The sequence below is a fragment of the Gopherus flavomarginatus genome, chromosome 1 (assembly GCF_025201925.1).
Source record: "Gopherus flavomarginatus isolate rGopFla2 chromosome 1, rGopFla2.mat.asm, whole genome shotgun sequence".
In the NCBI taxonomy this organism is placed as follows: Eukaryota; Metazoa; Chordata; order Testudines; family Testudinidae; genus Gopherus; species Gopherus flavomarginatus.
In genome coordinates this window covers 173120318-173142390 of record NC_066617.1, presented here as the reverse complement: position 1 = coordinate 173142390, position 22073 = coordinate 173120318, and the positions used below count along the sequence as shown (strand labels likewise).

Here is a 22073-nt window from a genome sequence, read left to right as displayed (position 1 = left end):
CCAGAGAGATAGGTATCATCTACTTACGCTGTGATGTTTCACTTTCACTGGTGGCTATGGTGTTGGTATAGCCTTGTGTATCTGTGGGAGAATCAAACTGGCCTGTTGGAAAACAAAGCAACAGTTTGCAAAAGTTGTGCTAGACAACATTGTTGTGCTTACCATTCCTCAGACTCTCCTCACTGTCTCCTGACTGGATGATGATTAATGGCTGTTTCATCTAATATCAGCAGTTTTGGTTAATTCACAGACAAGCATGATGATATAGAACTGGATGGGACTTTCTTTACAGAAACCCAAAGCAAGGTTTGGGGTTTTGTCATCAAGTAGAAACACAGCATGATTTACTGAAAGGATGATTCAGGTTTGTGAAAATTTCTAATGAACCTAGTCTGAGTTTTGAGAAAATCTGAACTGATTTATCATTTCAATGGGAAATCAGTTGAAACTTGGTGGTTTTAATTGAGTTTTGGGGCTTGTTCAAAACTGAAGCCAAACATACGTGAATCAAAACTGTGGAAAAGATTCTCTGCATGAACACCTATGAAACAAACCCATGTTTTATCCAGCTCTAGCAAGATGATGTTTTGAGATAGTGACTATCAGGACTTTTGTAAAAGCCAATTCCAATTCTCCATTTAACAGATCAAAAGGAATCAAGTGAAATGCTAAATAGGCTAGAGCTGAACCAGCTATTTATCAGGAATTTGACATTCTGGCAGATAACAAGCAACCTCCCAGATGGCTTATTTCAGACTTGCTAAAAATGTCAATCCTTCTTGACACCTGTCTGATTCTGCAAGAATGGCACTAAGTCATCGGAGAATGTTTGCAAGCCTGAGAAGGTGAGACAAAGCTATTACCTAACACACAAAATGCAAGTGTCTTCGGGTGCTGCACACGAGGGATTAACATGAAAGCTAAGCATAGAACAGGCTGCCCTTGCAAGAGCTCCAATCCTGCCCCCTTACAGCCTTCCAATCTATTTGTGTGCACTCTCTGCTTGTATCAATTCCCTTACACCAGCTGTCTCCTGGATTTTCAATAAGAGTGCTGTGAAATAAGAAGTTGAATCAAACAACTTTTATACTAATGAGGATTTAGAAGGCAAATCCTCTGCTCACGAACTCAGTTGACTCCCAGGGCATCTTCTGAAGAAGCCTATGGTGACACTGGTGTGGAAAGAAGTGAGTGAGTTATTAGAAAGGAAGGAGCAGTGTTATGCAGAGCACTGGGTCACCCAGACACCCAAAGACCCTGTCTATTGTGTAACTGTAATTGAGTCAGGGGAACCAGCTCTAACACAGTTGTTCCCTGTTTACAGGAGATAAGACATGCCAAAGTCCTGTTTACATCACAGCTTTTTACCAATTCCTGAGCCAGTTATAACATGTTCTAATTAGGTTGGCACAGGCTCATTTATATCTGTAGTGTAGCTGAAGCCTTATTTGGGTGGCAGACATTTATATTTGCATATTGCAAGCAAGCTAAAAGGTTTTCATTTATTTTATTTATTTATTTCACAAGGAGGCTGAGGTAATAAATCTTTTATTGGACTAATTTATGTTGGTCAAGCTTGAGAGATGAGCTGTCAAGGTTACACATTTTGTTTGGCAGCTCTTTGCTTGCCTCCACATAATCCAGCTGGCATCTTGCTACTATTTCTATGTCTTTGAACCTGTTTAGATTCTCCACTTTATTTTACACTATCTTCTTACCTTCTCAAAGTATATGTTATTACTAAGCCATTCAGTTTCTTCCTCTGGTGTCATCACTCACCCAGGCTGCCAATGTCTGTCTACAGGTCTGTGTAAGTATTGTTATGCTAAGCTAATTTGCATAGTCACACTCCACAATTTAAGGAATATTTACAATACCAGAATCAAGAGCGTTGGTCTTTTGCCATCACATGTAAGTGAAGCTGCTAAAGGTACCTTTACATATTTCAGGTCAGATTCATCTCTTCAGAAAGTGGATACAATTCCCACTGACTTCCACAGGAGTGGTACAGCCTCCTGGAGGGCTGAATTTGACCCAAGAGGTGGAATTAGCCAAAGGTAAGAGCTCTTGCTGAATCAGCTTGTTATTACAGGTAGGTATGGAACTAACAAATGTGTATTCTGGGATAGGCAACCTTCTGAAAAGCTTTAATGTTTGAGTGTAATTAGTGTAATTAAGAGGATAAACACTCATTATGGAAACAACCCACTACGTCAAACTGGGTGCACTGCAGCCATATGAGAATGGAGAAGCTGAATTTAAAAGAAAAGAAAAACAATCACTTTTGCTCTATGTTCTATGTACTTCAGATATGTAGTGTCTGCCCTTCTCTGAAGTCTAAGATGACAGAAGACCAATGCCCACAGTACAGCTGACACTGAGCACTGTCTGTATTGTAATATACAAATATATTTTCATTTGTGAGCCATGACTATGGTGTTGCTCTGAGGAGGACGATGAGACTAGAGTAGTCTGTTGCACTGACTCTTTTCCATGCCCTGGGGGCTGCCATTCTTCACAGCATGTGGTTTGTCTTTTACATTCTGGGGTTGTTTCATTTGTGCATTATGTGCCAGTAAGTCTATAGCCTATTGCTAGCAAGACGAGAAAGAATGCCTGCCTAATCCTGGATCATACAAGCTCTGGAGGGAGAGACAGACAACTAGGCCTCATAATGCAAACAACCCTTAAAAAGGCAGTGTTTCGATGACTAGAAGGTTCTTGGTTCTAGGAAGGACCTTGTTATTCCAAACCATCAGGGCCAAACCACATGTAAGAGGCTCAGAATTTAGTCTGCTTTGATTCATGGGATTGTCATAGAGTTGTCAGGTGTACACCAGAGACAATTGTTGTGAGCTAATCCCTCCAGGGGAGTTTGAATAAAACCCTGCATTACACTTTCAACTAGAGCTGGGTGAACAATAGATTTTTTTGGTTCAATGGCAATTCCAAAAAAGTAAGTGTGTGTGTGTGTGTGTGTGTGTGTGTGTGCGCGTGTGTGCGCGTGTGTGCGCGTGTGTGCGCGTGTGTGCGCGTGTGTGCGCGTGTGTGTGCGTGGCGGGGAGGGGACGAGGGAGATAGTTTAGGACCAAACATATATTTTTTCAACCTGAAATGAAATGTTTTGTTTTGATTTTGAGCATTTTTTTAAAAAAATTTTTAAGTAAAATTCAAGCAATTTTTTTAACAAAAAATAATTTCAGACAAAAAATCAAAATGCTTCATTTTGAAAGTGTAGAAATGAAAATATTTTGAAATGTTTTACTCTTTTTTTACTTAAGCAGTTTGGCAAAATTAACACAAATTTGTGAAATGTTTTGGGGTAGCTGAATCTGCTTTTTTTTTAAACCAAAAAGAAGGTGTGAAAATTTTACCCAGCTCTGCTTCCAGCTGAGTCATATTTCATCACGCAAACCTGAGCATCAGCAAGACCCACTAAGGCTGCCACAGATGGAAGAGAGGAAATCACTAAGCCGAGTCATGCATTGTAAATATTTTATTTCTCTACGCACTCTGTGGATGCTCTGGTGCTGCAATACTTAGTGTGAACTTTCAGTATCTGTAATATAGTCCCATTTTCAAATATCTTTTTAATTATAAAAACATATATACACAATATTTTTGCTCAATTCACTTTCTAAAACTGGTGCATATTTTCTGAAACAAACAATACATACTACTACATCATAACCATGATTTCTCACATCAGTTTATTCTTAAACTGCCAACTATCAGATGAGAGACAAGGTTGGTGAGGTAATACCTTTTATGGGACCAACTACACTGCAAACTACCAGATTGTAACACAGTGTGGAATAGGATTATACCTATGGTGTAAATATAAGTTGTGTATTTTTGCCAAAAAATTGATGTCAGTTATTTAGTGTCTATCTGTATTTAACTTTTTTCTTTAATTCCTGCAGCAATACAGAAACCATTTTGGACACAAGAATGAACCTGAATCATACTTACTTCGTGCAGTGGAAACAGATTCAGAGGTTACTGGGCTTGTGAAGTCTAAGGAAGTTGAAGATGTAGTTTGAAGTCCTATGTAAAAGAAATATTATGTGATAAGACATTTAGTTCATGGCATGCTTGGTATTATTATTACAGTAGCACCTAGAGTAATCAACCAAGGTCAAGACTGTTGTACTAAGCCCAGTGCTAACATACAGTTAGAGACTCTGCTCCAAGCCTATTGAAGTTTAAGAGCAGATGCATATTTAAGTTTAAGAGCATTACATAAATGTAGAAACTTAACAAGACAGTCAGAGGAGGAGGCTGCGGATGATAATAGAAATACTTCTTTGAATAGGCTAGCTATGTGCACTATTTTTAAGTATCTAAGGTTGCTAGGTTTGTGTGTGGGGTGAGTGCTGTATGCTCTTTATTCCCACTTTCAGTCTAGTCAAACAAGGTCTTTGCAGTTTTAGCCTTGACATCTTGGATTACCAAGCAGGCCTGGTGTTTTCCAAACTCTTTTAAAAGGAGAGGCAGGACACAGTAACTGATACAAATGAAAATTATACCATTATCTCTAAGCTTGTTTTAGCCCAGGAATGGTGGCATTGTTAATTAGACCTATTAAGTGGTCACTACAGAAAGGCTTTCCTTTGTAAAACACTATGTGTAGCCCATGCTAACGTATGTGGATTACATATCCATGAAGTTGCAACAATGAGGTCATAATCAATTTAAACTTCTAAGCAAATATTCATGGATTCCTGTCAACTAAGAACCACACATAAAACTAATTTTACCAACCAACAGTCATGTTGTACCATTTGAGTTAGGGGATGCAGAATTGGACCAAATGGAAAAGTGAAATCTAGAAACCTCTCAGTGAGGGTAGGAACTTCATATTTATGACATGTCTGGTGATACATTAATATTGAATATGGAACATATGGTTCATATTAATAGTGAAGACGTGCAGTTATGATGTTTGAGTGCAGGGGTACTTTTCACTTCTGGTCTATCTCCTCTCTATCACCACCATATCAATTATCTGTAACAGTAATAAGATTTTTATAAAGTATTTTACTTTATTTTTTAATTTGGTGCTCAGGATGGGGGTGGAGATGTGGGAGGTGCATGGGATGTGTGGGGGCTGGGGATGTGGGGAGTGCCAGAGTCAGGGCTGGGGTCGTGGCGGGGCTGAAAGAGTCAACAGAGGGCTGAGTGGGTATGAGGGAGGTACAGGGCTCAGGGCAGGGGCCTGGGTGGTGTGTGGGGGTGCAGGGATCAGGGCTGGGTGTGTGTGGGGGTCAGGGCTCAGGTCAGAGGGCTGGGTGACTGCTCCCCTCAGAACCCCCAACCCCCCCGCTCCTTGTCCCCTGACTACCCCCTCCTGGGACCCCTGCCCCTAACTGTCCCCCAGGACTCCACCCCCTATCTAAGCCTCCCTGCTCCTTGTCCCCTGACTGCCCCCCTAGGACCTTACCTACTACCTGTCCCCTGACTGCCCAGACCCTTATCCACACCCCCGCCCCCAGAAAGACCCCCTGGACTCCCATGCATATCAAACCACTCCCCGCCCCCTGACAGAACCCCCAGAACTCTGGACCCATACAACCCCCCCGCTCCCTGCCTGCCTCAACCCCTCTCCACACCCCTGCCTCCTGACAGCGTCCCCAGAACTCCAAACTCATCCAACCCCCCCAGCTCCTTGTTCCCTGACCACCCCCTCCAGAGACCCCCCCACCCTAACTGCCCCCCCAGGACCCTCCTTTCTCCCTATCCCCTGACTGCCCTGACCCCTATCCACCGCTCACCCCTAACAGATCCCAGACTCCCATGCCCCATCCATCCCCCCTGCTCCCTGACTGCCCCCTCCAGGGACTCCTGCCCCTAGCCACCCCTCCCTCGGGATCCCACCCCCTATCCAACCCACTGTGCTCCCTGTCCCCTGATTGCCCCCACCTCTTATCCAACCTCCCCAGCCCCGGACCCCTTCCATGATGCTCCAGGCAGAGCCAGATATGCTGCCCCATGGGAGCACACAGCCCCGCCCTTCAGAGCACTGTGTGCGTGATGGCAGGGCTCCGGATGAGCGGGGAGCGTCTTTCCCTCCCCATGGAGCCAAACGCTGCCCCACGGGAGCGCGCAGCCCTGGCCCCCAGAGGGCTGCATGCGCAGCAGCCGGGCTCCAGGGGTAAGGAGGGAAGGCGGGGAAGGGGCCAGAGGCTTGCTGCGCTTGGCCAGATGCTCTGGCCGGGGAGTGCGGACCCTGTGGCTTGCCACGCTGGCAGGATTTTTAATGGCACGGTGGAGTCCCGGCAGGCCGCAGTGTGCCATTAAAAATCAGCTCTCGTGCAGTCTTTGGCACGTGTGCCATAGGTTGCCGACCCCTGCACTAGAGCATGAACACATTCTGAACTGTGATTCTCAGTCTTGCCTCATTGTGTGCCTGATGCATAAGCACAGGTCAAGTACAGACAAGAATCTATTAGCAGAAAAATAGGATGAAATATTTTACCTGTGGTAGCCATGATTATTGATGGAAATGTTGAAATTTCAGGATCTATAAGCAACCAAATCCAACAAGGACTTTTAAATAGCTTTTTCAGTACAGCAATGCCATTTATTATGTTCCTGAAAATAGAGCCACTAAGGGTTCCAAAGGCACAAGGCAATTTACAAAACCTCACACTGATCTTTCAGAGAAATCAATATAATCAGGAGATGCAGAGACTCATAAGCAAGGAAAAGCTGAAAGCCATTCATCTATGCATGCCATTCTAACAGGTGATTATGGGGGAGCATGCTAACAAGTAAACAAATGTGGTCAACCTAAGGGTTGTGTGCAATGTTGCTACAGATATTCAACCCCCCTGACATCATCGCTTATTTGCAAACCTTAGGCCAGGTTTAAGTATGTGTTCTTCAGTTGGGTTGATGCTATTGACCAGGTTCTACAGCCAGAACAAGTCCCCTCTCCTTTCTCCTACCAGAAGGCCACTCCCCCATTGGAGTCTTCCATACACCCTTGAGGGGCAGGCCACATCCAGCTCAAGGAGAATCCCAAAGGGAGGAAAGTAGGTCATCAACTTTCCCTGAGTATGTCCAAGATAAGCACGATGTCCTTGAAACAGGAGGGGAGGACCAACTGCTGTGAAGGTGAAGAGGATGAGGGTTCTTTTTCTGTATGACAAGAATCTTCAAGCAGGGGCTGTGCCATTGACAGCTCCTGTCCACAAAACACTGCAGGTTCATGTGCCCACAATAACTTGGACTCTGTAGGGTTTGTATAATTCTAGTGAACACCAAGGAGGGAGGGGAATCATTTAGGCTGTTACAAGGGTGCATAACTAGGGAGTAAAGCCTTGAAACTGAAATTCTGATATATACTGCAGAATGCACTGCACTGTATCTGAAAAAGCCACTATATGTTAGTTAATAGGAGACAGCAGGCTTCTCTGTGCAGATTGAAATTTCTTCTTGTTTCATCTGGTACTGTTTTTAGCTTCCATATAAGGAGAGATTAAAAATACTGGGACTATTCATCTTTGAAAAGAGATGACTGTGGGGTGATATGATAGAAGTCTATAAACTCATGAATGGTGTGGAGAAAATGTATAAGAAAGTGTTATGTACCCTTTCACATAACACAGGAAACAAGACTCGCCCAATTAAATTAATAGGCAGCAGGTTTAAAACAAACAAAAGGAAGTACTTCTTCACACAACACACAGTCAACCTGTGGAACTCATTGCCAGGGGATGTTGTGAAGGCCAAAACTATAACTAGACTTAAAAAAAAAGTTCATTGAGAATAAATCCATTAATGGATATTATCCAGAATGTCAAGGAAGCAACCCCATGCTCTGGGTGTGACTAAGCCTGTGATTGCCAGTTGCTGGGACTGGATGACAAGGGATTTATCACTGGATGATTGCCTAGTTCTGTTCATTCTCTTTGAGGAATTTGGCCTTGGACACTGTCGGAAGACAAGATATTTGGCTAGATGGACCATTGGTCTGACCTAGTATGGTCATTCTTATGTTCTTAAATTTAATATAACCCATACCCAGATTAGACCAATGACTTAACAACAGCACTTTTCATGACCATTTAAGTATTCACTGCCTCTCACACCATTGGCCTACAAGGGCACTGGACACTCCTTTTTCCAAGTTCAATATGCACCGATTCTTCTATATACATATAGACCTACATAGACACATACATATATACATACAGGCAGATCACTCAACGAATCACTGAAATGTAGTTATCTCTAGTGTGGAACACACTGGAGTATTTGCTCCAACAATACTACTTAACAGCAGCTAAGTTCGGGGATGTGAAGAATAATTTGTCTAGCTGAAACTATCAGCAGAACTGACAGTGACAGAAAGCAAGAATTTGGTCAAAACGGATGCCTGAATTAGCAAACAGACTGTTGTGAAATGTGCCATTAACTCTTTAAAAATCACAAGTGTATAGGACCTTGGTAGTGTGCCTAATCACATGAATGAAGTGTTGTTAATAGCACAGTATCCACCTAATGTTCTTCTCAGGCATCAGTTCAATACTGAGAGCCACCTATTCAACTGCCAACCCAAACTTCCAGAAGAACCTTCAGTGATCCTTAAACTACGTCCCATTCAAAGAGTAAGTAGGCTCCCTTCTGCTTAGCTTATGAGAATTAGCTATGATAGATCACAGCTCAAAATGGTGCAACTTTTATGGTAGCAGCACAATTAAGTCTTCTGTTGTTTTCTGAACTTCTGATAATTGCACCAAAGCAGAGTATTCTAACTATGCTGTTCAGTCCATCCAGAAATGCTATGGCAAGTTTGGGTGCCCACTATTCCAGCAGGAAAACAGAGCATTAGAAACTTGTGCACGTATATGAGTGCACCAGTTGGAAAACAAATAACACAATACTAAATGTAGTGAAGAGTAATTTATCTTACCTTTTGTAGCTGTGGTTGTAAAATCTGGAAATGGCCCTTTGTTATATACATGGCCTAGGAATAGCCAAATAAAATCAGTTCTTAAATAAGACAATAAACTTGTGTTTATAATAAGATCTTAAAAATAATTCACTTGTGGTGTGCCACAAGGTAAAAGCATCACATTGCAGCTATCTTAGTACCACTATGATTTTTCCTTCTAAAAAAAAAACTCGTAAGTTTTTGCATTGAGGAGCACTATGTTGGTATTAGTAAATCCTATAGTCAAGTTTGGAAATGATTGATTGTTGATACAACTTCAGCGTGGGGCTGACATTATCAGTATTTGAGGTTTTAAAAGAAGATCACTTTTAAAAAATCTTTTCAGTTATTTTAAATTATATACATCTGACAATCCCTCCACACACTTATCTCCCCTGCAGAAACCTTTCAAAATCTTGGCATGTAAACATTCTTCACTGGGAAGCATACCAATAACTAAATGTGACCAACACTGGCTGCAAAGCAACAAAGTCATTAACATTTGAAAGTTAAGACTGGACATACATAGTAGGCATTGGTCACTAAGGAATGAATCATGTCCCCATCACAGCGACAAATACAAAGTCTTTGCACTAGGGAGGAACGAGGGTGGCGGAGAAACAGTGCACATGCATCTGAATGCCAGTGGACTGCTAATCCTTCCTTAATTACTGAGTGGGAAAAGAGATGCCCCACAGCCATTACAGCATCCCCAGTAATGCAATTACTCTATAGGCTGCTATGATCCCATGTCCATGAAGGCGTAATGCAGCGCAGTTCTCCATTCATCTCCCACAATAGTGGAATCCAAGGCACCCAGCTGCTGTTAATGGAATGCAGAGAGGGCTCCATGCATCCTACCTATTGGTTTGACTGTCTTCAGAGCCTTTTTCATCCCTTACTCTCACTGCACATAATCTGGCCTTAACTCTCTGAGGTTTGACTTTCCAGACAGCTTCACTGTGCACATGCATGCCTTTCCCCAGGAGCTCACATTGAAAAGTGCTTGTTAATAATAATGTACTGGTGCCTTGTAGCTAAGCCAGTGTATACTTAGCTCAAGACTGTAACAGGCAGTGGTGTAAGAGTAAATGGAATGAGTTCCCTTCCACATGTACAGAAGCCAACTGTTTTTTTAAGCTGTTGTAGTTTATGTTTGACAGATCCTTAGCACAGTTAAGGTCTTACCTTGAAACTGCGCACGCAGTATTGCCTGACACATGCTCATGTAAGTTCTATACATACAATCTTGTATTTCCCTGAGCCTGGGATTTTTTTTTTAAGTTACAGAAAGCTCAGTGCATTCTGTGTTCTGAATATTTTAGATTTCAGATGTGTCGTAATTAAAGATGACTTACCAGAAGAAATTATTATTTCTCCAGATGAAATATTCCACCTTTTATTCCCCTGAAAGGGAAAACTACACATGCACCAGAAAGTCTGATTAGTGTCTGACTGGTTTGTACTTTGTATCTTCAGTATTGATCTCAATTCATAGAAACCTTCACCATCTTTTAGATTTTCAGCTTCAATAGATATTCCTGAGAGTAAGATGGAAAAGCCATTAGTCCTTCTTTTATGCCCTGTCCCATAAATCAGAACTGTGCGAAATGCTAGCTCTGAAAAACGAACTCATACAGCTTAAGGTTTCTTAACTCAGATCTGGTACAAAGATTTAATCAGATAAACATGACTGTTCCAAGTTGTCATTTCCATGAATGGAATTGTTGCATGGGAGCCATCACTGCTTGTCAGCTGTTCTTCACTGGAAGTATAGATGTTCCTTCTGCACTGAAACGAGTACCCAAAACCCTCCATCTAACATGCATAATGCAGCACCAATTGCTTTTCTTTTGGCTTATAAGAATATTATTTCTGATTAACATTTATTACCTCCAAATTGGTCTTTAAAAATCTCTCCATCCACATACCATGTGAGGCTTGGCTTGGGAAATGCCTTCTTTACAATACAGGTAAGACTAGCCTATAGGATAGTAAGAATAAGTCAAGTTATTAGTCTAAACATTTCTGTCTTGATTCATGTTACTGAAATATTCATTATAAATATAATAATTAAAAATTGTACTAACATATTGCCCATTCCCATTTAGTAACAACCATTTACTTCTCTTTTAGGATGATGACATTTCTTATCTAGTTCTTTCTATTTCTAAAGCAAAAGGTAAGATTTATCAAGCTCAAGGGACTGCTGAACTGAATGTAGAAACATTTCACCCTCAATATAGATCTTTGAGTGAAAGCTGGGCCAGGTTGGGAGGATTTAAATTCATTATCCAATTCTGTTAGTGGCTTGAGAGAGATGGGATGGTTCTCAGTTTTACTCCTAGAAGATAGATAGATATCCATGTTAAAAAAACCCCAAAAAACAATTGTATAAGGAAAGAATTCAGCTAGGTCCAGACAATGCACTAAAGAAAAAAAGGGAAGTTTAGGGCACAACCTCTTTTATTTCAGATATTCTGATAGGTCCTCAGAAAGACCGCCTGGCACAAGGATGTGCCAAGTACATAGAACTAGCTATCATAGAACTGGGTACACCTATGTCAAAGATTACAGAGACACCAGAAGCCTATGTGTTGCACCCTACGTGGAATAGCAAAGGACAGACCATACTTACTCCCAAGCATCTGACACATTTACCCCCTAATTGGGTTTTGTGGCAGCCAACAAAAGGCAAAGACTGGGTAGACCTGAAGATTGGACTAGCCTCTCTCTAGAGGGGGTGCCTCCACATTGGGGCATAGACATATCAATGGACAGTGAGCATGTGGAGCCTCATCATGCCTGTGCTGCCTGTGAGTTGCAACATTTGAAGTGCTAAAAGAAGCTCAGCCTTCTTCTACTTTAAAAGTAAGAAGTTTATTTTATTATAGGGTAGTCACACACTACACATCCATCCCTTCTGAAGAAAGCAAGGCATGTAAATTGACACCAAATGCACCACAATGGTTACAAACACACATTCAGGATGGAGACTGAAATATTTTTCTTGTCGTAAGTCATCTCTGAAGTCATGCTGTACTTGATGTTTTTCCTTCTGTTCTCCCCACAGCCCTTTGTCCTTTCTTAACTATAATCTCATTTTTCAGTGCTTCTTAATGGCAAGTGCTGTCCAGACTGGATTTTATTCCTTTGAGGGGCTAAAACAGAGGAGGAAGGTGTTCAATATTTGGAGGGGGCGGGAGAAGAAGTAAAACCTCTTGAAAATACGCTGAATGGTGCAAACGAGATTGTGGTATTGAAAATTCAGCACTGAAATAGGTCATGGGGGAAATGATGACAGTTCTATGCTTTGTGTCTGACATGTGGCTAATCTGAAAGCAGGATGGATGTGGCTTATGTACGTTAGAACAGACTCTTCAGTTCACAGAACTTATTTCAGGTGTCTGCGTATCAAAAGGCTAAATCTGGCTGGTCAAAAACTATGCAGACAGATTTCTTGAGAATGCTGTCACCAGTTGGTCATTGGGCAACTGATCCATTTTGTACTAAATATGATCTGAGGTGTAAAATTTGGGTAAAGATTCTGCTGACAATGTGAGCCATGTGCCCTAGCTACATTACTGTGGGCAAAGGGTAGTGATAGATGGAGAGTTGTGCCTTAGAAACTCAGTAGGGCTGCCATTAGGCAAAGAGTGTGGCAATTTAAGACACAGGATGCATTTTGCAAACATAGGTCGTGCAAAGGTGGTATTGTGTCACCTCTACACGGACACCTCCACCTTAATCTTGGCAAGGGTGGTAAGTTGTATGGGCCTGTGGTGCCCAGGCTCCAGCAACATTCAGGGCCTGGGGGCCTGACTCCACCAATGTTTGGGGCCAGGTCTCTTCCATGGCCTCGCCTGCCAGTTGGGTGTAGCCAGGACTGGTCGGAGCCCAAGGGAAGTTAGAGTAGCTAAAGAGCTGTTTCAACTTGCACTGGCTGGTAAAAAAGCCCCAGGGGGACTGTTACATAACTGGAAACAACTTGAGTACAAAGTGGAATTCCAGCTCCTTTTAAAAAACACTGATTCCACAGCCACTTTTGCCTAGCTGTGCTCAGTGACATGGCAAACATGCTATTCAATGCCTTTAGGCAGTACTACTCCCAGCACGCTAGTGCCTGCAGTTCATACAATCAACTGGCTTTCCAGGAATCTATCCATGTGGAAAGAATCTCCCTGCCTCCTTCCACCAGCAGATAACAGAAGGAAATGTGATTGGCTAACATAATAATTGAGTTATGAGTTTTCTATAATTGGAACATCGCTGTTGCAAGGACCTAGGGTTTGGCTTAAAATCTCAAGGAAAAACTGAGCTTCACACCAATTTCTAAAGTGTTTTCAGTGGTTTGGGATGGAGGCTAAAGTAGCTGGGGAAAAACAGCAGCCTCATCTCGATCAGTGCAATGACATATTCATCAGGCAGGCTTGCCGATATTCTTCTTTGGCCCAAGAGGCCCACTAGCAAAGGATTTGGATTTGCATTTTCTTTATTTTTCATGAGCTTACCGGTTCTGTTATCTCTGATTTTGTTCGTGCTCATCTCCCCCTACCCTACGCCCCCAAAGGCCATGCAGAATTGTTCCCTACAGTAAACACCAAACTTTGGTATTTTGCCTCATCTCATTTTTACCCTACCAACAATCAATTTTAATCAACCATTAGTAGCTAATTATTCAAGTGATTTGGGGAACTTCCACCAGTTCCCCTGTGAGGCTGTTCCACAGCCAAATAGAGCTTTCTATAAAGACATTTTTCCTGATAAACAGCCTCAATTTTTCTTTGTTCAGTTTCTTATCACCAAAACTGCTAGTAATATCCTCTTGGATCATCCTCAACAACTCCCTCCTGGATGCGTATGGACGTGCAGTCAAGCGTCAACATACTTACTCTTGCAAAAATGTTCTGCGATTTTTTACAATCAGTAGCAGGCAATAGTTGCTCTTTATGTCTAGTTAAAGCACACTGCTCCAACCAATATGCTGATTCACTAATAACTCAGATGAACGAACATGAAATACTGAACTTAAATCACTGATGTGACTTCCTGTGGTCCCTGAGCATTCTGTCAATTCTAATCACTCACCTCCCCAATGCTGCCTCTGGAATTATTTTGGAGGGTAATGGATATTTCCGGCTTGGCTGAAAAGCAAATAAAATACATGTTAACGAAACTGACAGCAATAACCACAGTAATTTAGCTTCTCGAAAGAGTCTTAGTATTGTCTTTTTTAAAATTCATACCAAGATCAACATAATGACTACATACATGTGTTGTTAGTACACACTAAATACTGATGAAGAGGGGAAGAGACTGACACTTAGGATATAGTAGAAGTAGCAATTACAAGATCTGTAACATATTTTACTGTTTTTAATGATCCTAGTATCTGAGACATGTGTAGCCAAGAAATTAGTTCATAACATCTTATATACAGAATGACGATGGTCATAGCCACAGGAGGAGGAAGGCTAGGAGCATTTTCTTGCCATCAGTGTGCTTCATTTGAGTACAGCTGACTATACTAACATGAGCTTGCATATATTTTTAAGCCTGTCTAAATGATTTTTTTTCTTTTTAAAACAAGTCGCTGAACTATCATTCAAAAATAAAAGGTGCATTCTTGCACCAGGGAATGTTCAGGTCACTAATAATATCTAAGGACTTACTGGTTTAGTTATCAACACTTCAGACAGACTGTGGCTAGCGAACAATGAACCTCAAAAGATTTGAACTAACCCCCCAAAAATTAAATGCTTATCTCAGCCGGACCTTACTCTCTAACCCTCTTTTGGCTGCAAAACTGGACTAGAAATCTCAGGTAACCAAGGGTTTCTTCTGAGAATTTTGATTCTTCCTATTTTCTGCTTACATCTTTCCAGATTTCAGCTGTATTGCCTTTACTCTCTATCCCAAAACGTTTGCCCAGGTTACCTCTATAGCACTATGGCATTACTTCACTGAGGAGTTCTGCCCACATCTGTCTGTCACATCAGAATAATGCAAAGCTGTTGTGTTCAGATATGTGTATCCATAACTTGGCTTTCTTTTGTCACATCTTATTGCTCTTGGAATCTTTCGCATGTGTATTCAGTTTTGCTGACTTGTTTTACTTGGACTGGCTCAGGTTTTAGTTTCAGGGGTTTGGGCGTTGTTTGTGTTGTGTGTGACATGTTGCGGGTGTTGTTTGTGGTTTATTGGTTTTTCTGGGTTTCGGAGGGTTCTCACTATTGTCTCCAGATATTGTACTGGGAGGCTAGTGCTTTTAGATATTCTGCTTCTTACCATAGCTTTAACTAGGCAGCACAGCAGAATGAACAAAAACGGGCTGGGAAGAAAATAGCCACACTTTTTCAAGCCTCAGAAATTTTGAATATTGGATGAAGATTAGGCCAGAATTTATTATATCTTAGCCATTTTTGCCCACTTTCCTTGTATATATTAATTTTAAATCACAGCTGGATACATTTTTTCCCAAGTCCATGTTGGTTTCTGGCCATGCTATTTTCTCTGTTTCATGATATTATGTTTAGTGTGCAACTATTCAATCCTGCATCTACAAGAAAAGGAATTTTCCATGTAACTTCAAAGCTTCTATCAATTGTTTGGCATCCATTTAGCTTTCTAGGATCTTTACAGATGTTTTGGGACCAGGAGGAATTCGGTATCTAGCACAGTGATTTCTGCTGTTGGACTTTTATTTGACTGGTCAATCATTGGCAAGTTAAACTTGAAAAACAATTCTCGCTAACTTAACTCAGAGCACTCAGTTCGAGAAAAGGCACGTTCACTATGCACATAGTTCCAGAAGTCTTCTATTAACCCCTCCCCCAACTGCTTATTGATGTTTTACGGGGGATGGAGGGGAGCACTAGATAAATCCATCAGGTCCCTGGCTTTGTTTTTATATCATATCTTACTTGAACTGTAACATAGACCCAATATAACACTTAATTGCTATCACTGACTTTTACACACAGGGTCAGTGTTTCTTCTGTGCCAAGTTAAAGCAGGACACAGCAGTGAGATGGGGAGGGCTGTTAGGGAGAAAGCTACAGCTCCTTCGTTCTCTGTCTAGCTCATAGTGGAGGGGCTGCTGCCACCTGAGATCACTAGTTGTCATCTCCAAGTGACCATACGAGATCTGGGGATTGCTGAATCGGTGTGCTATGGCCAGTCCCCCTGATTGCCCCATCCCAGCTCCTATGCTAGGAATGAATGATGCATATTAGGGACTCTAATGGCAATAATTGTATTCAGTCTCTGCTCCTTCTACACCATGTCTGAGGTGTAAAAGGAGAACAGCTGGACAGAGTGTAACACATAGTATTGTATACAGCACATATACCAACATTGCACTCAGGTAATAAAAATATAGACATACACATGCACCATAGTGGAGGAGAAAGGAGAGTGAACACTAGTCTTTACACCTGATAAAATATTAAATAATATTAACAAGGGGAAAGAGAAGCAAGCTGCAATCCCTCTGATCTGCACTCTGTTTGCCTTCTGACCATGTGTGACTAAGATTTGAGAGACCTCAAGTCAGCTTCTGAATCCCCCTCCAACCTTTCTGCTGACTGGGAACCAGGACGGGAAGAGTGCCAGAGACAGAAGCAATATAAGTGCCCTTCTCCTCCAGTCCAATTGCTAGGGGTTGGGCTGAGGCTACTGCAAGGCCCTCAAAGAACACAGGAAAAGGTTTTGGTTTGTCTAGTTTATTCTGAAGTCTGCTCTGCGTCTTCCCCCTCCCATTTCCTGCTAACATGCTGGTATACGTGTCTCTGTGCACAGCCACCCTGACACAAGTTTACATGAACAGCAAGCAAAGGATATTAATGTCTAACTTATCATACACAGAACAAGCGGCTATTCTAATTGCAGTGGTTTCAGTACTTTTCAGTGCTCAAGAGACTATCCAGGTTACAATAATTATTTGTCAAATGTCACTTTTTAAGCATAATAACCATTTCTGACTCACACAAGCGCAAGAGGAAATCTCAAACTATCAACTTCTATTTTTGTGTCTCACCTCAGCATGTGATAGCCCCAAAGAGTTTCCTTTTTTGAAAAATATTGCTTCCTGCTGAATCTTTGCATTCTGAGCATTGGCTCAGTGTGAGATGTGTTGTAGACTCCTGAGAGCAGATGGTTATATAATGGATATGTTGACAGCACCTCCACAAGATGCTCATTCATTTTAGCAACCCTGGAGTTGTACCTTCAAAGATTCAGTGTACTATAAGCAAATTAATCCTTCTCAATTCCCCATGTCTTTGACACAGCAAACAATGCTGTCCACTTGTATTTCAGCAGTAGATTTCCTACACTATTTGAAACAGAACAGACCATGATTTGATAAAATAGTGATATGGGATGCCTCATTTTGAGGGTGCCCAGTCTGTGACAATTTAAAAGGCTCTGATTTTCAGAGGGTGGATGGATCAGTAATTTTCTGAGAATCAGGCCCTTTTAATGTGTTTCTGGTTAGGCATAAAAAAAAAGAAAAGAAGCACCCCAAATTACTAATCACTTACTAAAATCTTAGCCGTGATCTATAATTGAGCTGGTCATAAGCCAATAAGGGCTACAATTTTATATGATCTCCATAACCAAGGGCACAATGAGCTTGACTGTGAACGTACATGAATGCCCAGCTGTTACCATGCAAACTTGCATATACAAATGAGCTACTTACACACCTATTTGCATGTTGAGTGTCTATTTGTATACCCAGTAAGGTACTTTCCACAGATGCTTTCCTCCATGTTGCAGGTGTTGGCACCAATTATTGGAAATTTGGTCTTAAGTGTTTGTCAAGAAATGTGGATTTATTTTCTGAAGTAATTCACAAGAACAAAATGGCTGTCTGCGTAGCATGAATCAAAAGTCTTTATAATGCAAAAAGGAAGAGTTGTCATAAACCGCTTACCAAATACTTTCACTTTGATGATGTTCATCAGGATTCTTTCAGGATGGTACATCACACGGCAAGAGAACACCTTGCCATCGTCAACAATTTTGATTGGGGAAATCTTTAGTGCATTATCTGGACCCAGCTGAATTCTTTCCTTATACAATAGGCTGTTAGTCTTATTCACATCCTGCTGGTAGAACTCTTTGATTATAAGAGTTGTTTCTTCACGTCCATTTTCCCCCTGCTTAAAACACAGACAGATGTTTCTTCCAGTCATTAACTCCTCCCTCCCTCCATCACAACCATTTCCTTCTCACCTTCTTTGAATTAAAGCCTGAGGGATCATTCTAGGGTTGCAACATTTAAGCTTGGCACTCATTATAGCCTTTTCAATTCCTGGATCTCAGAGCCCATCACAAAAATGGTCATGATCTCCATTTTACATATGGAGGAAATAAACACAGAGTAGCTGGTTGACGAGATTATGATCAAGTCTCCTGAATTGTAGTCCTGTGGCTTAGACATGAACCACACTGTGTCCTTCCCACCTACAGCTACTCTTCCACACAGTGTTGGGCAACTGTAGCATATTTAAGATTAGAGAAAAATTAGAGACTTCTCTTAATCTTTTGATTTTTTTTTATTTCTAGTTGCACCAAACTAATTGAAAAGCCGAACTTCATCATCATCTTTTGACTCCTGTGCGCCGGAGCTAGTAGCAATGCCTACAGTTATGATTGATTCCCTTTCTCTGTGCATTTCTACACACACAATCTCAACATGTGCTGTATACTTGCACATTCTGAAACGCAGAACCTTTGCTTTTTTTTCCCAATGTATAGTTTGTGCTAATTTATATTTGGTGATGGTAATTCAATGTGAAGACTTGCCCTACAAAATTTCTAAGTTTAGGATAAATGTAGTACAAAGAAGAGGTGATCCAAACTGATAGCCAAAGGAGATAGAGCCACTGGAGAAAATAAAACTTATGCTTATATTTGAAGGTCAGATTAACAAAGACACTATCAATTAGAGCTTTTCAAGAGTAACAGATGCCAACAGATATAAACCCCAAAAAGAACAAACAAGGTACAGAAATTAATGAGCAGTTCCAAGGACATAGTTTGCTCATCTTCATCTCTGAACTACTGAAAGTAATCTTACAAGAGAAAGTTGGAAAAAATACAAAGATTCCGGCAAAAAGTAACATGCAGTGCATAAAATAACTTGTTCAACTCCAAGCCAAGAGCTTCTAAACTTGGTTTGCATGTGATTTCACATGTCTAGGCAACTTTGTTTGAGAGCTCTTTTGTTCTTCTCATTCTTAAATTGAAAGTTAGCAGCGAGCAAAAATATCTATATGTAGTATCACTTTCTGTTTCTGAAATCACCAGACACATTACTTATCAAACAACCAGGAGCAGCTCAGTACATTATGAGATAACCCTGCATGATGTTGAACATTTGGTAGTGCGCCAACAAAGCAAGAATTTAACAACTTTAAAAAAAATGATGCAGAGGGTTGGGTTTTTTTCTATTTTGGTTATTCAATTTACCAATTTCTCTACACTTTCCAACACTCTTTTTGGTTTCAATTATTTTGTGAAAAATTAAATCATCATAGCAATGTTTTTCCTTTGTTCTCTAACACACTGTTTCCGGTGATATGTATGCTGCTTGTCAACTGTGGAGACATTGCATTTCTAGCTTTTCCTCCCTGTTGTCACAGTCTGATGTTTACTCAGGTACTGATATTATTTATAACTTTTGTCTAACAAACCTTTACTTTAACTGTTTGCACTCCCTTGTGCAAAGTATAACATTTCTATTTGCTATGTTTTTTCCTTACTGTTTAACCAATAATGGAGGGTAGTTACACTTACCATTAGCCATTTCAAAGGGTACTTGGACAAATTTACAGAAGTCATGTTCTCAAGGCATGGAATTTCCAATGTTTCATTTAATAGCATTTCCACGAACCTATAGTGCTTCTCATCTTTTATAATTGTAACAGAAAACAAGAATAAAGAAAATTATTAGCACAATATGTGATGTGCTTTAAAACAAAACATGCATTGCTCTGCTGTTCCTATGCTGTTGATTGTTTAAAAATTCAGTTAAAATACTTCCAAAAGCACAATAATCTTTTACACGCTTATTTGCTAACTGAAAACCGCAGTCCCAATTCTGCAAGCAACGCTATGCCTGAAAGTACCATTGAGTTTAACAGGAATATTGTAATGGAGTACTTGCAAAAGAAATTCTGCTAGTTGTATAATCAAGAGTTACTCTCAGAAGGAAAACTTGGAAAGGAGGAAAAAACAGAGTTTGTTCCTTCCATTTGAGACACATAAGAGTCTGAAACATCTAATTTCTTCTACTGGAATAAACCTTAACATTAATTTTTCCATCTTTTGTTCTTTTCATCTGAGGATCTCAAGGAGCTTTACAAACATTGAGTAAGCCTTGCATCATCTCATGTGAGTTAAATATACTCCTTGTTTTATGAATGAGGAAAGAAACAGAGGTATTAACCAAGGTGATCCAGGTCACATTGACAGTGGCACAGCTGGAAATGAAGCACAGAACTCTTAACACTTGATCCTTTCTCTACCATTGATTCTTTCTTTTTAATACAATCATGCTGTTTTTTCCCCTTCCTATAGCAGCTTTGCCCAGGAAAGTTTTGCTTAGTAATCATACAATAAAATTTAGATATGGCTGCAATAGTCTGAGCACATATTCCTTCTCTCATAACAACAGTACACTTGAAATAGTAATAACTAGGGCTGTCAAGCAATTAAAAAATTTAATCGGGAAGTCAATAGTGCACGCTGACTAGAAGCTCTTCAGCTCTGGAACTAGATTCCACTAGTAGATTCATCAAAGGTACGTCTAGCTCACATGACAGTGTGCTCGACTTGGTTTTTGTTTTTCCTCAGTCACAGGTTCTTAGTCTACGTGGGCTCTCTGTGTCTGACAGTTGTCTGCAATGACAACTCTCACATCTGGACGCGAAGTGCAGTGCTACAGCTGGCGAGGAGCCAGCGAGCAGCCCATGTCATGAAAGCACTGATTTGCAGCCCTCAGAATGTTCTGCAGGAAGCTCAAAAGAGGAAGCGGTTGTATGTATTTCAATGAGGGAAGGACCACTCAAAAAGGTAAATGTCACTATCGCTGCATTACAAAAGGGCACTAATCAGCTTTTCATGATAGTCCAGAAAGGGGAAATGGAGTGAATCTTTTGCTGTACTATGTACTTGAGAAATTAAACTCTCTGGGGGCGTCAGCAGATAAGTTACAGGTCATGCAGCAGGCTACAGACAGTGGGGTTTAAGTACGGTCAATAGACAAACAGGAGAGCTATTTAAAACATGAATTCTTGGAACAGGAGGTATTTTTGAAGACTACCTCTCTGCATTCTCACAATCCTGTGTCAACCGTTGCATTTTTCCTGCAGTTCTTTGATTCAGTTCTCTAGTAACAAACTGTCTGCTATGGTCCTATGTGATCACCATTCACCATTTTTATCTCCCTTAAAATATACATTGGCAATAGGCATACTGATAAATGTAGTAATATGTTTGGTTTGCTCTAGTAGGGGGCAGAGCACACCTTGCTGGTTTGTGCCGTTTCTCCAAAAAGCCAGCTTGAAACTCACAGAACGTAAACAATTGTTGTCCTCATTTCACCCCATGTAGATGGTAATGCTGATGCTGGGCAGGTCTGCATCAGTAAGGAGAAAGGCTTAATTTCTTTAAGGAGGAGAGAGAAAACCCAGCACAATGAATAAACTTTTAGTCAAATGCTCATCTAGCTTTTCCCTTCATTTCCTCCACCCAGTGCTCTCCACACTCTAACAATGTACCATAGCCATGGCATGGAAGTAGAACTTTCTATCCCATAGGGGTGTCAGAAGTGCACCTTGGCTATAGCACAGAGTGCTGGTGCAGTCCTTTTCACAGTGGCTGGTGGGTTTATAACCTCTCTAAGTTTTACTCATTCATCATTAACATTCTTTATAGTCTCAATTCTCTTCCCTAGTTTATTTGATCTGCCTTTTGCTGTTAGTCAAATGGCAAGAAGATCCCCAAAGAGGAGACTATGCAGTAACTCCAAGGAATCTCCTGCATCCATGAGTTAAGATGGAATCTTGTCAATGAACCAACATTTGGCATTTCAACCCTAGTATTCATATTTTTGATCCAA

General features: G+C 41.0%; 2 protein-coding genes across 3 annotated transcripts in view; both read right to left on the bottom strand.

The window, feature by feature from the left end:
- The window catches only part of LOC127054453 (uncharacterized), a 191591-nt gene that overhangs the window by 92371 nt on the left and 77147 nt on the right, over positions 1 to 22073 (bottom strand). The gene's annotated exons all lie outside the window — the stretch shown is intronic.
- Positions 1 to 22073, bottom strand: part of CD96 (CD96 molecule) — a 43632-nt gene that overhangs the window by 10143 nt on the left and 11416 nt on the right. The window contains exons 3-11 of one of the 2 annotated variants that reach the window (XM_050958734.1): positions 19748 to 19860; positions 17880 to 18105; positions 14030 to 14085; positions 10835 to 10925; positions 10300 to 10482; positions 8921 to 8974; positions 6479 to 6523; positions 3973 to 4047; positions 28 to 102 (exon numbers count right to left, since the gene is read on the bottom strand). In XM_050958734.1, coding sequence (XP_050814691.1) covers positions 28 to 102; positions 3973 to 4047; positions 6479 to 6523; positions 8921 to 8974; positions 10300 to 10482; positions 10835 to 10925; positions 14030 to 14085; positions 17880 to 18105; positions 19748 to 19860 — 918 coding nt within the window. The remainder of the gene's footprint in view (positions 1 to 27; positions 103 to 3972; positions 4048 to 6478; positions 6524 to 8920; positions 8975 to 10299; positions 10483 to 10834; positions 10926 to 14029; positions 14086 to 17879; positions 18106 to 19747; positions 19861 to 22073) is intronic. The other variant, XM_050958742.1, reaches the window with a different exon arrangement.